This window comes from Orbicella franksi, chromosome 3 (genome assembly GCF_964199315.1).
Source record: "Orbicella franksi chromosome 3, jaOrbFran1.1, whole genome shotgun sequence".
Taxonomy (NCBI): domain Eukaryota; kingdom Metazoa; phylum Cnidaria; class Anthozoa; order Scleractinia; family Merulinidae; genus Orbicella; species Orbicella franksi.
This window is the reverse complement of record NC_138147.1, coordinates 12,274,950-12,292,052: the sequence shown is the minus strand read 5'-3', so window position 1 is coordinate 12,292,052 and position 17,103 is coordinate 12,274,950. Positions and strand designations below refer to the sequence as shown.

Sequence of the window (17,103 nt, the reverse complement as noted above, 5' to 3'; positions counted from 1 at the left end):
TTCCATTTTTTTTTTTTTCGCAACACTCGCAAGAACGTAAACAATTTTCATCATTGCTGTTACTGGAGTTAATTTTTCTCGTTACGTATCGCGATAAGAATAGTTTTGATCGATAAACACTCAAGATCCAGAGAAACGCGATATTGTTAAGTAGAAAATAAATTAGCAAGTTTTTTAATCGTCACGTTGTCCTGGGTATCCTACGTATCCTGGCATTTCTTAAACTGGCTCTTTGTGGCATTTGTTACAACTTCCATTGTAGTAAAAACTAAATCCCAATTTGAAAATCAGCTTTGTGTTATTTTATGTTTCCATTGACAAAAACATAGAAAATACAAGTGCTAAAAAATTTGGGGGATATTTAGTATTTTGGGTCAAATACCATGTATGAGTAGTGTAAACAAACTCTGAAGAATTGGACATTGAATACTCTAACACGGCCAGTGAATGCCGGCATTTCGAAGTACCCACGCTGACATTTGATTACGAAGTTTAAAGACGAGAAGGAGCTACCAAAATTGAATTAGCATCGAAATAATAAAATCTGGTTCACGATATTTTTTTGAAAGATCTGTGATTGCTTTATCGTGTTCATGGGAGAAAGGACCAAACATGTTTCAGTTAAAAATTGCTTTTATTTCAAACCCTTAAATCTACATCATTGAGTAGAATTTAAATCTAACAATTCTATTTTTCTTATATGTTCTTGTCCTAAATTAAGTTTTCTCCACGCTCACGTTTGATGAAACGCAGTGACGACGTCACAATTAACGTGTCAACATGGGAACCTCCCCTTTATAAAGAACAACATTTTGCTATCTTCAGGCGTTGCACTTTGGCCTCTTTCTCTTTCCATTATATCGACATTGCCTTAATTACTTCCTCTTCCTCTGTGAAAATGAAGCGGAAACAATTAGAATGGAAGATCCGCTAAGAAACTTACATTATAATTAAAGATCTTGCGTCACTTCCAACTGCAGTTCAAAGTTCGTAAATACGCAGAATTATATTTATCAATTATTCGCCGGAGGCGGAGTCAACATTGGTGAATATTCACCGAGACGAAGTCGAGGTGAATATTCACCAACGTTCACTGAGCCTGAGGCGAATTATTGTTTTAGTATAATTTTAGAGCTGAGCAAAGAAAATAAAGGACTAAAACGTAAAAAAGAGATGCAATTGTTCGTCTGCGTTCACGCATGCAGCCGTAGTTTTAAAAATAAGCTTACATGTACATCGATTGTGAATCAATTAACTCATCTAGTTCGGCAGTAAAACAAACAAGCCAAACACTACGAAAATTAAATTCATCCGTTACCTTAAATTTGTTTTATCGTTGTTGACTTCATTCACAGTTGTCATCATCGTCTACGAACGTTTAGCTTTATAATTAGTTTGAAGAAAAATAAATTTTGGTCAATCGATCTGACGTACTGGTGATCAACGTAACCACTGTGTATAAGATTCTTCGTGATGCCTTGAATTACAATGTATGTATGCCTTTAAAGGATTTTTGGTCCAAGGGCGACAGCAGTCACTTTGAAAATTCTCCATCCTTTCAAATATGCACAAATATCCTGGACTTGTAGTGATGTCTTCCGAACAAATGAAAAATTCGTTCAGCAATAGACCAATTTCGATATATTAAAATTGAGCCTAACACAATAGACCTCAGAACGAGGCTCTGAGGAATAAATCCCACAAACTCTGTATTTATTCCCCAGAGCCTCGTACTGAGGTCTATTGTTTTAGGCTGAATTTTAATATATCGAAATTGGTCTATTGTCCACCATGTTTACTTGCCGAGACGGCAAAGGTGCCAAGCTTAGTAGCCAAGCTCACAAATGTTATGTTCACCGCCTGGCGTGGATAATATAATATAATGTCATAAAAGAAATCGCTCAACCAATCAGATTCCTGGAAACTCTTTTTTCAGCTCTGAAATTATACTAATTCAGTATATCAGCGGATTTCCTTGCATAGCAATAAACTTAATCTACATGTGAGCAAGCCGTGCATTATCGAACGTTATCTTGGCGGAGTTACGTAAGTTCCTTTTTTACTTAGACATTTAACAGAATGGATGTTATCTCATTTGGCAATTGACGAGGAGACGGCTTGTTTGCATATATGAGGTTGAGACACAAAATATACGCGAGATATCAGGATCAGCTTCATCAGAAAATGAGGACTAAATACCAGACTGCTTAATTTCTAACCTTGCTGTTATTTTAATACCAAAGCTAGCAATAAGTTAAACCAGAAGTCTGAAGACTTCTGCTATAGGCCACCTCCGAGTTTATTTTGGCCTATGTGTCAAAACGATGTGTTCCGCCTACAGGTTCATTTTCATGCAAATAAAGCTCATTTTTATATGAAAGGTTTTCCACGAAGCCTCGTATTGAAACATAGGCACAAGACTCGAAAACGGCCTATTATAGACTTCTTGTAAAAACTATTTTACTTCACATTGAAAGAGCTGAGATTCAGTCATATTTTTTTTTTTGCCTTAAAATGTATTTGTGATATTCATATCCTCGCAACAATGAAATCGTGTAAATATCTTCTATATTCCTTTATAAACATTATTCGTGTCCATTTAATTTCTTAACGCAGTTACTTACTTGGTCGCAATGAGGGAGCACGACCTCGCCCACTGTGGAATCGGCGGAGTCTGGGGACTCTGCGGAATCTGGAGACTCTGCGGAATCTGACGACTCTGCGGAATCTGCGCGGAGCTCTGCGGAATCTGCGCCGGGCTATGCGGAATCTGGGTGGGGCTCTGATGACAGGACGAAAGCGGCGTATACGAAAACGTCGTAAACGGCGGCGTCGTGGTCTTGGAGGACGTCGTGGTCTTGGAGGACGTCTTGCATCCTGTAAATCTGAAAAAGAGGGAGTGAAACTATGGCTACAAAATTCACAACAGAGGATCTTGTGACGGGACATGGTCAACTGGTTTTATAGGTACAATGTTTCTTCTAAGTCAATTCTCCATCGATTACTTAGTACTTTTTATTTTTATTTTTTATTTTTTTTTTTTTTGCAGTCAATGAAGACAAATCTACTGTTATAACAACCCTTAAATGCCACAAAATAGTTACAAAATTACGGGGAAAAATTCAGGAGAACGAGTATGATTTTCACTGTTTTTCTCGAATTTCATCAAACTTTCACAAATGTTTCTCGTTCGATAGAAACACAGATAAAATGGTTTTTCTTTCTGCATAGCAAGTACTGCCACTTGTTTGTTATGATTATTAACGATAATTTCCCTAACTCTTTTTAACGTGTAAATTGTGCTTCTAATCGTTTTTCCTAAAACGCCACATGAATAAATGCCTTGTTTTGCCATTTAGGAAATATGATGCAGATGGGATAAATATTTTGAAATTTAAGCTCGAAGATTAGTTGAAGTTTTATTGCCAAGTTCTCTTAATAAAGGTAATAGCTAAAATTATCTCACCCGTTTGGTCTAAAGCATCCTCAAATTCATCTGAGAAATTAAACAAGACGAAAAACGTTCAGTTTGACAACTGTTTACGATTTGACTGTGTCTAAAAAGCAGGCTTGGTGTAACTGTGTGTGTATTAAATCTAGGATGGTCCAGTACATAACAGAGAGAGTCTCTTGAATTCTTCAAAACAAATGCGAATTAAAATTTACTTCATGTCAACAGAAAAATCTATCTTACCTATTTCATTTGAATCATCGTCAGAATACCCTAGAAAAAATGATATAGAGTAAAAAAAGTAAGGTCGAGATAATTCTACATCAGAAATGTCCTCATATGACAATTATATGATGCATGTTTCCATACATTGTAATTACTTTTTCATCACATGGGTTGCATAAAATATTTGAGGAAGTAAAAAAAAAAGGCTTAAGAAATCAGAAATTTTCCAACACGTCAGTCATTGAAATGCAATGTGTTAGATCAGTTTATCCCAGAAGATGCCAGACTCTCCTATTTCATATAAGTCTGTCGTCTCCGGATCCTCTGAAAGCGATACTTAAAAAAGTAGTGTGTGACGCGCATTTCCATACGTTGCAATGTACTTAATTGTCATTACATTGGCTGCATAAAATATTTGAGGAAGTAACCAAAGAAAGGGCTTAAGAAATTAGAATGTTTCCAAGACATCACTCATTGAAATGCAATATGTTTAATAGGCCACTGTATCCCAAAACATGCTAGACTCACCCATTTCATATAAATCTGTCGTCTCCGGATCCTCTGAAAGCGATATTTAGAAAAAAAACAAACAAAAAAAAACATTGCAATTACTTTGTCAACACACTGGCCGCCAGGTAAGACAGGTAAGCAAACTTATAAAAAAGGCTTAAGGAATTAGCAACTTTCCAAGACATTACTCATTCAAATGCAATGTGTTAGATCAGTTTATCCCACAAGATGCCCAGCTTACCCATTGTGTATAAGTCCGCCGTCTCTGGATCCTCTGAAAATAATATTTGAGAAACGTTATATGACTTTTAAAAGAGCGCAAAGAACTCCTCTGGTATTATTTAATTTCCCATGAGTTGCTATGTCTTCATGACTATCACTCAAGAATATTTCTGGGGCCGATTCCGGGAAAAGGTGAGAAACACTAATATTATCTCAGTTTCATCAACGTTGTTAGAACCCTCCCAGCTGTAGGAAAAACGATGGCGACTGGAATATTTACCTGTAATTCTTAGCACGAGGAAACTCAAAAAATGTTCACAAAAACGTACAGAACCGTTCTAAAACCATCAAACCTAGCATACACAATGTCGATTGCAAAGGGACAAATATTTCAAAATGTAGCTTTCCTTGTTCGTTATGGGCTGTGTTAGGCTCGCATGGTATTGTGGTAGAATCTACAGTCGCCATCTTTTTTTTCTTTTTTTTTTTTAATACGGAGGGGAGGATTACAATTTACGAAAAGAACAAATATTAATTACCCATTTCTTCTGATTCATCATCGGGATCTTTTGAGAAAACAAAAAAGTGCAAAACAGATCAGTTGTGAGCGCGATAAAAGAATTGACTATGGAAAGTTGAGGTTCTCATAATTATAATTCAGAGAATTCCAGCTTACCCATTATTTCGTCTGGCTCATCATAGGGATCTTCTAAAAATAAAACAGAAGGGAAAGGACATCTCCGGTAATGTCTCGAAACGGGCAAAACACCCAAAATTTAATTAACATTGTGATAACCTTCACATTTTATATACACAGTAGCGAGACTTATCCTGGGAGGATGGGGGGGGGGGGGGGGAAACTCTCATATATAAAAAGGATGGGAGTGGTCGTCCCGCCATCAGGGGTTAAAAACGCTGTTCTGGTACTTATTGGGTTGCTCAGCCTCAAAAGGTCCACAGCGGGAGCTTTCGCGGTACCTATCAGGGTACTGAGCCGAAAAAAATACGACAGGAGATAATGTGCTGTTTTAGAATAGGTACTTCTTAGGGTAAAATCATTTCAAACCGCGCCCACAAAATCTTGGTACCTGTTAGGGATTCGTTGAGTTGAGTTGATAACTTTGTTTATACATGGTAAAAATTCCTTCAACATAATTTTAAGGTATAATATCTGAGTCTGCCTAACTAAACTAACTAATAATAAATACAACATAAGAATAAAAACCTATCATATTACTAAAGTTCCTTTTCAAGGATGCCGTGTCTCATTCACAGCTGTAATGATGCATTTTACCTTTAAATTCGCTTAAAGAAACTGTAGATGAGAAACTGAAACTGAAAGTGCTCATGAGAAAGGCTGTTCCACAACATAGCACTCCTGTGGGAAAAGCTTCTCTTTAAATAATTGGTGCGGGGCTGTGGAAGAGCCAATTTATTCTCAGAATTTCTCAGTCGATACGAAGTAATTGCTGGTTTTCAGTGTCACGCAATTCAAAATAGATCAAAATAAAAATCAAAACCGGTCAATAGATAAAGTCCAGAATCTGGGAAATGAAAGAAGGTAAATATGCAAAGACTCGCGCCAAAATTCTGATCACAGCAATTTTTCTTATGCGAGATATGCGGAGATTTGTATGGAGACGCCATGCTGGTGCCCATCCGTATGGGCACCAACATGGCGGCCGGAAACCAACAGAAACATCTGTCACTAAGTTTTGCTCCAAAAGCCTAAATTTATCCCTCGAGGAACTCTAAAAAATTGAAATAATATTTTTTCTAAGACATGACCTGTTCAGATAGCCAAGTTCCCCGAAATAAGTCACTCTTTTAACCATCATGACAGCTCTCTAGGTCGTCATGTAAATGCCGCGTCACGCAAAAGCTTAGAAATTCAAGCGTAGTTTGTCACAAAACCAAGAATCCATTCGGAGCGAAAATTTGTATGAATATTAGTTTTCAGCTGCTCTTATACATCATTTAAGTAAAATCTCTGGAAGATCAATAGTTTTGTAGTTCGAATTTTAGTGACGTCATGCGAAAACCAGCTATATCATTTCGAGATACGAATCGAGATTGTAGATATTCAGGGGTCGATCCATGAAAAGTTTTGAACATCATATTTACATGTAGCCTTTGATGACTAGCACCCCCGTCCGACCAGCATCCCGTCCTTTTTATATGGGAGTCTTCCTCCACCCCTCCCCCACCCCTCAGGGGAAGGGCGCTTATCATCAGAAGCTTCTAGAAAATATCACAGTAATATAGATGACAAGAAATATAAGGAAAAACGTAATTCGACGTTTCGATGGATCTAACATCATGATGACGATCTCTCTAGATTATTGTTATATAGGATCACGTAAACGTAAACGTGTTCTTATTATTTCTTTTCATTATTGTTGTGTCTTTACAACTTAAAACGTTTGTGGAATTCCAGCGAGAAGAAAAGGAGAAAAGGAAAAAGCAGTACCATGTACTTCACAATTTATTTCCCAAGTGGTTCTCCTTCGAACGGAAACAATTTTAATTAAATAATTCAGTCAGTCTATCAACAAAAGAATCCTTTCTTACCTAAATCATCTTCATCGTAATCAGGAAACGAATGCTCTGATAAATACGAAAAAAAAGATGAAATCACCATTATTTACTTTGAAAAAAATTGGCCTCATGTACTTTTATGTGAATAAAAGGCAGTTTTCCTGTTGTTGTTGTCGTCGTCGTCGTCGTGTTCTTTTTTTTTTTTTTTTTTTTTTTTCGGAGATAAAGTCAAGAAAATGTCTTCTTCAGTTAGAAATAACTAAAGCTGACACTTCTTCCCGTTTTGGGTCTGTGTGTTTTCCCAATCTTCAGATATTCGTCGAGATGTGTTGGGCACAATTGACAGAGTCCAGTATGGAGTTGTACGCGTGGTCCACCAATATTGCGGCCGAAAAATACTGCAAACATCTGGAATTCATTTTAGTTGTGTAGGTTACTTATTATTTGTACTGAGACAAGCATTTGCAAAAATACGTTTCTCACTGCTTGAAATTCACAACTTGCTAAATCACGAGGTGAATATAATTATTATTCAATGTTTTTTTTTGACACATGTTTCATAACGTGCAACCATAACTCTGAATGGGAAATTCAAGATGTGCAGGTTTCTAAAGGAGGAACGCCATTGAGCTGAAAAGTTGTAAAGGGATAAAACTTTTTAAAGTTTGAAAAATTTCTGTCTTATCAGGATGAGAACTCTGCTAGCTCTTTAATACTTGATGACGTAACGTAAAAACGTTAATATGTCGAGGGTGCTTAATCAAATACTGGCACCGTTTTGGCCAAAGATGCAGCGAAATGCTATAATAGCGCCTCTTTAAATCGACTCTCAACAGAGACAATAAAATCCTCGTTCACTCCAACCTCGCCCGTGGCCAATACATTGGTTTTCACATTTTTCGGCCTGCACATGCCTAGTCATATTTGCTCTGAAAACGCAGAGCTAGCTGGCTTTTCCACCCGAGAATAAATACCAAATTGGTAGAAAATTTGCACCTAGCCTAGGGTGATTTCTTTGTATGTTTTGGTGTGTACAGAGTGAAAGTCATCTTTCTACCTTACGTACTGACTCGATCATCTGACGAATAATCGGATTTAAGGCGTCTCGATACAGCAGACATGTATTATAAAAAATAAAAATGCCAAAGCATTTTGCCGTGTTCTACAGGTATTCAAGTAAGGAGCAATGATCAACGCTTTTATCATCTTACCGTACAATTCCACATCTTCAATCGCACTCTCTGCAAAGAGAGAGAAAGATAGACAAGGAGGAAGAGGCGGGTCATGTTAAATCGCATTTCAAAGTATAATTACAAGCTTGCTGGTCTTTTAATGAGTTTATCGCTTTGCATTCAGGTAAACTTCTCAAACTTTTCCAAATCATTTTTCCTTTGGAGCGTCTGCGAACAGAAAAGTGCAGTTGAAAAGGATGCTAGTATCGACGGTTTGCAAATAGAAATGCCACATGCAGAGCAATTATCTTCGTAATTAGCTGCTAAATTTCGTTTATCCAGGTACATGTCGATATACTATATTACCTGTCTTAGTTGAATGGCAAATGTATAGTGTTGTTTTACTAAAGAGATAATTAAATTAACTTTACCAATCGTCTATTGTAACTGAGAAGGTTGCAAGAATGCAATGAAAAGAAACGTTCAGAGAGGTATCTACAAAGAACGTTTCAAATCCATAACTGCATAATGAAAAATCTCATACCTTGAGAAACGACGCAAACCCCCAAAAGAAGAACTGCAATGAACCAAATCTTTGAACCCATGTCTCCGAGAGATAAGCAGGGCTCCAGATCTGAGAAACACCATGCAGAATTCCCCTTTTATGCATTTGGAACGCAAAAGAAGTGTCAAATAATACAGGTAATTGCCAGGTAATTGCCATTATACTGTCTGTATAGGCATCACATTAAGCTAATGATCGTCTAATATCAACCGTGGACTATCTCTTTAAGAGCTTTAATATCTGCAAATCACTCACGCAGTTTCGCCAGATAATTTTTAGTCTAAAGATAGCTCCAAATATGTGTTAAAAGTTTAAATTGGTCTGCCGAGTCATCTCCAACATACATGTTAAACTTCAATCTAAACTCAAAACTCATTTTTTAAAGAAAACTTATTATTCTTAGCGATTTTTACTTTCTATTACTTTCTTAAATGTACATTTTTAATTATTAAGATTAGTACAGCTCATTTTGGCGAATTGTACAGCGCCTAGAGCAGGCATGGATAGGCGCTATATAAATATTTATTTATTATTATAAGAACTTTACTCGGGACATCGGGGTAAAAGTTTGAAAGATCTCAGGGACATCATCGGTATTCTGCTTCCGATTCCGTTCGTTTTATTTTCATAAGATCATATCACTTTGCGCTTCTGATTACGACTCCAACTGCGACTTCGTCGGCGACGGAAATCAACCTTAAGGTAGCTTGGTCCCCCATCACCTTTACACTTCCCAAATAGGTTTTGCGTGGCATCTGGTTAACTGTGCTGTTTTAATTCGTCGATTGAACTGGATTTTTAAAGTACAGAGTGCAAAATACGAGGAGACATTCAGTTTCATATCATTCATTATAATCCATCAAGTATTTTCGTTCGCACGCGATTGGTCTAAACGCGTCACGTGACCTAATATGCCCCAGCTAGAACTGAGGAATATCCGAGTGATATTCCCCAATTTCTAACAAATCCCGCGTGTTGCAAAACTAAGCTTGAAGGATAATAAACACAAGAGCCTCCATTTACTTTAAAAAATATGCTTAGATATTTGTCCTTGGACATTATCTGTTTTTCGAAGCTCGCCGTTTTCCTCAAACTTCGCTCTCGGAAAACTGTTCCCTTCTCAGAACAGACAATGTCCTCAAACAAATATCCGAGCATATTTTTGCGCCAAATGGAGGCTATTGTTTATATTGTAGTATCGGTGGACAAATCAGGAATATCCTACATCGCAGTGTATACCAGTATGTCGTGATATCAAGAGAAAATGAATTAACCCTCAATTTCTCTTGGTGGTATTCAAGATGGCATTTCACTACCCTTGAACGCATTACAGCACACAATCGCTCTAACAAAAACGGGAGTAGAAAACCGAAAAAAAAATATTAGAAGTAAAATGTTAAAGCCAGATTTAAAATAGTCTTAGAGAATCTTTAGTCAGTTTAATTATAGCATAGCATTTCGTTCTACATCTTCGGCCCATAATATCTCTAGCACCCTCTGTATTTTCCATACAGCAAAAAAAAAACATTATTAAAATGTACTTAGCAAGTACCATAATAGCCCTTTTCACGGTTAACTGTTCTTATTTGCATTCCAGTATAATCTAGCATGCATGTGAGGAAATTTCGGGTTATTTTGTAGTTTGAACCCGAAATTGTCTCGCGTCAACGTTGGATTACATTGTAATGCAGATTAGAAAAGTTAATCGTGAAAAGCGCTATAAGGAACAAAAAATGTGCACCAAATCAGTTTTCGGGAAAACAGTGTTTGGAAAACACGAATCACAAACGGATGTACCCCGCACAAAGCATAGTTAATAGAAGGGAATGGTTATGAAACTCGACAAAGTTCTGTGTTGTTTTTGTTCTCTTTTTTGACCTTGACAATGTGCAAAACACAATAGTTGTTTACTACTTACCGAGGAACCAACCAATAGAAATGTTTTGATTACGTAACTCATGCATTGTGTATGAACGCAAAACAAAAGATTGTGCACGGTCGTGGACATTCCAACATATATCTTACCATCTTCGTTTGCTCCTTTGATGTTTGCCGGGCTTCATAACCAATCCCCTCCATTAACTATGCACGAAGTAATTAAACCGAAGATAGTGTCGTGAAAAACAAACACCAAACCAAGTGAAACAATATTGAGACAACTCCCTTGATAACGGCGTCTTGGCGACGCGGAGGGCAAAGTTGTTTAAAAAAACAAATTTATATTTTGTTTACAAAACACGCGAATCTCGTAGTCAAAACATCTCGAAACTGAATATGGAACACAGCGTTACATTCGAAATAGATATTGAAAAAACTAGTCGTTGTGGTTCCTGTTCTCCAGAGAACGCGGAATTTAGTCTTTTACGAATTTAATACTTGTTTACAGAAATGTATGTTAATTCTTTAGATCTATAGGTGACTTTTAGGGTTAGGGCGCTTAAACTGAATCTTAAGCGTTAGCGCCAATACCTGTTTATTGTGTCGTGCAATATTTCAAATTTGTCGGTTTTATCTCCAAAATATCGAATATGAATGGTGCCGAATAATCATTAGCGAGCATCGTAGAGTCTTTATTTCATTAATTTAAGAACTTTGTTTGGCAGGCATTCCATGCATACAAATCTCAAACTTAGTTGAAAAAAATATGGGCAATTAAAATATAGGGTATTATTACCATGATTATTACTATCAAACGATGAGCACAGTATATTTCAATGTCCATGGACTTTAATGTCTTGAAAGTAAAGAAGGTATTGTGACATTCCTGAAAAACGATTCGTCAATAAAATTGCTTGCTCTTTTTGCTACAGGTATATACATGGCAGTTCAAGAACTTACGCGGAAAGGCTAGTCCTAGGGCGTTCTCAGCCTAAGGGAGTCTGGGACAAAAGAGAATTCGCCTGGGAACCAGACTAGTTTGAAGTAATTTGAATAATAAACTAGTCACTTGTAGCTCGATATCTTGGGCGCAATGTGTTTTAAATTATTTATGTGCGGCTGTCAAAGTGGGATGGGATTTGATGGCAGATACCGCTTATATTAATAATTGAAGCAGAGCGGAAAGAAAAACATTTCAGTCTAAACCTTATTTATGCTCGACTTATCGAATAAAGCGAGTATAGTGGCCTTATAACCGAACTAAACGAAACCGTAGCAGATTTTGTGAGTTCTATGAATATCGATGGTTCGTGATCGCTTACCAGCAAACTTATCCTCACATGAACGCATTACCCAAATTGGTTTCTCTTTCATCAAATCAAGTGTAATATCAAAGTTAAATATTAGGTGGGGTCGAGACACATTAGATGTTGGTGCACATATTTGTATTTACTGTCTTCATTGATCAATGCCACCTGAAACGGTATTGCATAATGGGAATAACATTATTTGAATTTGTATTGACGAAACAGATACAAATCTGCAAAGTAAGATAGTGTAATAGTGGGGCGAATTGCACTTGGAACGCCTGGAACGTGTGGTAAAGTAGCATAATGTATCTAGGAATCTCCACGAAGAGACAGTGAAACGCCTGCAAATCAAGTATGATATCAAATTTCAAATAAACAAATCAAGTGTTATGTCAAAGTCATATATTATATAGTGTCGAGAGACATTAGACTTTGGTGTACAAATTTGTCTTCATTGTTTTTTATCAATGTCACGTGCAGCGATATCGAATAGAGTGGTTTTCAATTGAGTGTCGAAGATAATCAGGCAATTACTTTGGTTTTGGTTTTGGTTTTACGACGCTCACTTCAAAACCGCTCTAATGGCAGCGAATTGTGCTTTGAACGTGTGATAGAGTAGCCATAATGCAGGAATCGTCATGAAGAGACGGTGAAACGCGCTCTGAATTACAATAGAAAAAGAAAAGATGTCAGAGTTTGGTGGCATAGAATCAACAAGCAGCGTATAAAATCAAAACCTTTGCCTGACAATTGTTAAATTACCCGCAATTGCAACCCAAACAATCATTTATTTGACTGAAAAAAAATTGACTTTATTTCAATGGTAATTAAATATCCAAGCCTCGTTTTAAAAAGATGTGTCAGTTGTGGCATTGTGAATTTTCTGTTGAAACCAGTCACATATGATTGAGCTTCAGTGTTAGAGCGGTTTTCCATAGGGCGTCGAAAGAAATTACTGCAGTGCCGTAGCATGGGGAGGGGCGAGGACACGCCCCCCCCCCCCCCCCCCCCACCTGCCGAACAAAAAAATTGGCTAACACAAGGTAAAAATATTCAAAAGTAGAACAGTAATGATATTAGGATACTGTTGGATTCTTTCAGCGTGATCAACACTCCGGTAAGCCTAATTTTGTTTTTCGCATTGCTATCTTTATAACGTTTTCCAACAAAAAAGATTGCAATTGGGATGCAAGTTCTGTTTCTTTGGGACATTTACGGCAAATGATCTGCCTCGAAAGCTTTCTTTGGTCTCGCATACGACTTAAACATCCTAATGAAATGAAATAGTTTGTGGGGTCTATGTAATAGGTAAGTAGTTTATTTTTCACACAACACTGAAATGTTGCATGTCAATTTGAAAGAACTTGTTCAATAAGGGGAGTACAAGGCTCAAGTAACATATCCGATCAATGATTTTAGTCTTTTTTGTTTGTTTGTTTGTTTGCTTTTTTTGTTTTATTATTTCCTCCATTCATCATTATATTACAAAGATATTTTTTATATTACAAAGTCACTATTACATTACAAGATATCTTTCTTTAAAGATATTTAAAGATATTAAAGAAAGCAACAAATGGAGAAGAGCACAATATAGCATGACTAATTTAGGCCTTTAAAAAATAGTGTATATTACCCTTTTTTAAAGCCAAGCACACAAACACACGCACGAGCACACAACACACACAACAAGACTGCAATCAACTAAATTTAATACTGAGCAAAATAATATTTATAAAGCGCCCTTTTAAAGAGAGGTTTAGATGTAATACTACGAACAGAAAGAGGGAAGTCATTGTAATAGTACTTACCAATAACGGTGGAATCGCGTTAAACCACTTTGGTTTACGAAGCAGTAGTTTCAAACTGCTTTGAAACATGTGTTTAAGCCTAGGGCCAATAAAATATGACAGAAAAGGTCGACAAACAACCGGTAAAAGAATTTTAATTTACTCTTGCTTTTTTTGCACGCGATCCGTGGCGTCACATGAGCGCGCGCTTAACAATTCTTGTTCAAGGTTGTAAAAGCCAGTCTTTGATCCAAGATTGCTCAAAACTATACCATACAACCTATGATGAAATTTTCACAGTTCAGTTGTAGGGGTGAATTGCGCTTAGAGCCAAAATTTAAAAGAAATCCATGAGACAGATTTTGAGCTATTACTGAAATAAGCAAAATTTCACGTGTTCTTAGTTGCGAAAAATCTGTCTTACAGATTTTTATTTTACTTTTCATGAATGTTTAATCACAGCCAATTTATAATTCTTGGAATTTTGAAGTGGGGTCATACGGATAAATTTTGAGAAAAACGTTATTAAACGTACTTGCGCCCGGTCTCTCGTTGAGCTCTCGGCCATTCATTTTGGCCATTTAAGCAGGTTTAAATTATTCAAATTTCACATATAATGGTAAATAACCTAAGCAAACAGTAAATAGAGAAAGGAAAAACAACTTGGAACATTTTTGAAAAGAACTAAAAGTTGTGCTCTTATACTCCATCAAAACTGTAGTAAGCCACCTTGAAGGGACATATTCAGTTACATATCATGCATGTAACAGCAGTTAGGATGTAAATGTTTGGACAGATGTGACAATGCAAATTTTATATAGACATTGCTCATATTCGTGGTTATGCGTCGGTGTTACAAGACTGAAAAGGTCAAAAATGAGCTAACGAGTTTACTTTATTTGAAATTCAACAAAAACCATGAGTCAGCCATGTAACTTACAGTACGGCCCTCGAACTCGGTTAGTAAGAGGTATTATTATATGGCTGTGTCTCACAAGGACTGGGAACTACCCAATTCACAAATTTGATTGGCTGAAATCGATATTGACCGCGGTCTAGATTTTCCCATCTAGACCGGCATCTGTAGACCGGTTTCATTTTGCGTTGAAAAAGTAGCAAACTGAAATACAAAAATGTTCACCATTTTCTTTTATTTTCTTCTCAGTCATTTATGGAAGTGCCAAAAAGCCTGATGACATAAAAAAGAAGTAAGGAGGACGAGCAAATTCCGGCAGGTTTAAGTTAAGCTCATCGCCGTTCGCTAGCAAAATGTCAGCAAACCAGTTACATTAAACGAATTAAAATTTTCTTCTTTGCCATAAAATAAACATCTTATTAACCGAGCTAAGTCGGTCTGTATGGGAGAATCTTGACCTCGGTCGTGTGTACAGACCTCACTGCGTTCGGTCTGTACTCACGACCTCGGTCAAGATTCTCCCATAGAGACCTCCTGCTCGGTTAATAAGAGCTAAGTTATCTTATTCTCGGCTCGTGAGCGGGCGGAATTCAACAAATCCTGCAATCTGATTGGTTCCTGGAGCGGGCGGAATTTTCTCATCGGACCGCCACAGCGGGCGGAATCCGTCAAGTTGATCTATTTTCGTGAATGAATTAGCGGTAAGCGTCATCTTTCGCCCTTTTTACACTTCCATAGAAGATTAATCAACGCAAGTTTATGTCTATTCACCTTTAAATGGCAAGGAAAGTCACTGTAAGTAAATTCAATTGAGTTTTTTGAAGTTGTGTGAGTTTGTTTGGCTGTTTGTAGCTCGGCGCTGTAATGGCGCGTAATCCTCTGTCTCTCTCTGTACAATTTTAAGTACAAAATAAGTCAATTTCAGTCGAGTTTACCTCTCCGATCGTTGCCGTAATTGAGAGAATTTCTGTGGAATACACTTCACGAATTTCCTCGCTATCTGCCACTCAATTTACGGTAGAAAAGTCTGATTTCGAGTGATTCGCAACGACTGACAAAAATCGTTTTTGTAGTAGAACTTCAAACTTTGCACGAAATTCCACACCGGAAAAACAATTTATAGAGAGAACTCAAATGATGAACTAAATGCCGCTAACATAAAGTAGCTATATATAGTTCGGTATAAATCGGTTCTTTAATACATCTTTCTTTGTCTACTATCTGAGTTACTCGCTCGTTCGCAAGTTAAATTTTTTACCAATGGCTTGTAGAGTCTGTAGACGGCGCGTAAGCAAATTCAATGACAAACCTGCGTAAACAAACCCACTTGTAAGCAGTTTACCGCAAGAAAAAAAGATAAACATGTTAATGTCCGGCTTAGGGTCGGTCCGTATAGTGAAAAACTGTGACCTCGGGCTTGAAAATGCTGCCCTCGACCTGCGGCCTCGGGCAGCATTTTCAAGACCTCGGTCACAGTTTTTCACCATACGGACCTCCCAGCCGGCCAATAACATATATGTATATTACGGTCCTCTTTGCATTTTCTAAAACCTAAAGACATAGATAGCTGCCTGAAATAACACCGTAAACAGTTTCCCATAGAAACTTGAGAAAATAACTTTCAAAGGTCATGTGCAAACACAAGTAAAATTTCAACTTCAGTTTCATTTCACCAATACTTTCAAGTGTTTCTTATGAACTTCAAAATCTGTTTTCGACATTTGGTGTTACGATAAGGATTTCTTTTGAGAAGATATTTAAAACAGTCGCAGAGAAGTTCGCAATACGATGTAAATAATCTAGGTACAGTGTTTTTGTCCGCTTGTTACTCGAACTTCTGTTGGATTCTTTCTTAAGAATGGCTGACTGTTAAGATCGCGAAACGCCGGTCAACGACCCATTTGGCAAATCGCTCATATTTTGCTTAAAGATACCCTTAGGTGACCTAATTCTAAAAATCATATTTCAAGGTTCCAGCGAATTTTTATTTTTCAGAAATTCGCGAAAATTTGAAAGCGCGGTCAAAGTGCGGTTTTTCGTGTAATAAAATGACCGAAATAAGGTGCGAGGACGAAGCGCTGGTAAAGTCTTAAAATAAAGTCAATTGACTTCAAACTTCACACAAATGTGGAACAACCATTCTAATTTATTCCTCGTTTTAAACTAATCTCAGAGATGTTGATATAGTGGTTTTCCGAACCATTTTAAAAACACCTATGAAGCGTGTGAAAAATAACGGCAAAATATAGGTCATGTTTAACAGCATAAAAATGCATCTGGTACCTCACTTTCCGATTATTTTACTTTACAGCCTGGAAATATCATTATTAAACATACATCATGCCAAGTTTCATGCTCGAACTCGCAGTATTTCCCTTTCAGAAAAACGAAAATCTACGTCAATGTGTTGCGCGCAAATAACACAATAATTGTACACGAACAAGAGACAAATCAGTTTCAACGGCGAAAGTAAAAGGCCATCATTCATTAAAATCCCGTCAATTCACTGCCATCAGTGGAAACATAATG

General features: G+C 37.1%; 1 protein-coding gene across 1 annotated transcript; it reads right to left on the bottom strand.

Annotated features, from left to right (window-relative positions):
* Positions 1–435: 435 nt before the first annotated feature.
* On the bottom strand, positions 436–8,723 carry LOC145482312 (uncharacterized). Its single transcript, XM_081460969.1, has 11 exons — positions 8,663–8,723; positions 8,158–8,187; positions 6,980–7,015; positions 5,085–5,117; positions 4,948–4,974; positions 4,428–4,460; positions 4,205–4,237; positions 3,695–3,724; positions 3,467–3,496; positions 2,625–2,885; positions 436–890 (listed from the first exon to the last, which is right to left on the bottom strand). Exons 1-11 carry the CDS (start codon positions 8,721–8,723, stop codon positions 856–858), a joined length of 609 nt encoding a protein of 202 aa, XP_081317095.1. The 3' UTR covers positions 436–855.
* Positions 8,724–17,103: the final 8,380 nt, after the last annotated feature.

Excerpts from the sequence above, each read along its gene's own strand:
- LOC145482312 (XM_081460969.1), bottom strand. The coding sequence starts at position 8,723 with ATGGGTTCAAAGATTTGGTTCATTGCAGTTCTTCTTTTGGGGGTTTGC. Across the intron at positions 8,188-8,662 it reads GGTTTGCGTCGTTTCTCAAG|AGAGTGCGATTGAAGATGTG; the intron begins GTATGAGATTTT and ends CTCTCTTTGCAG. Across the intron at positions 4,461-4,947 it reads TGATGAATCAGAAGAAATGG|AGGATCCAGAGACGGCGGAC; the intron begins GTAATTAATATT and ends TATTATTTTCAG.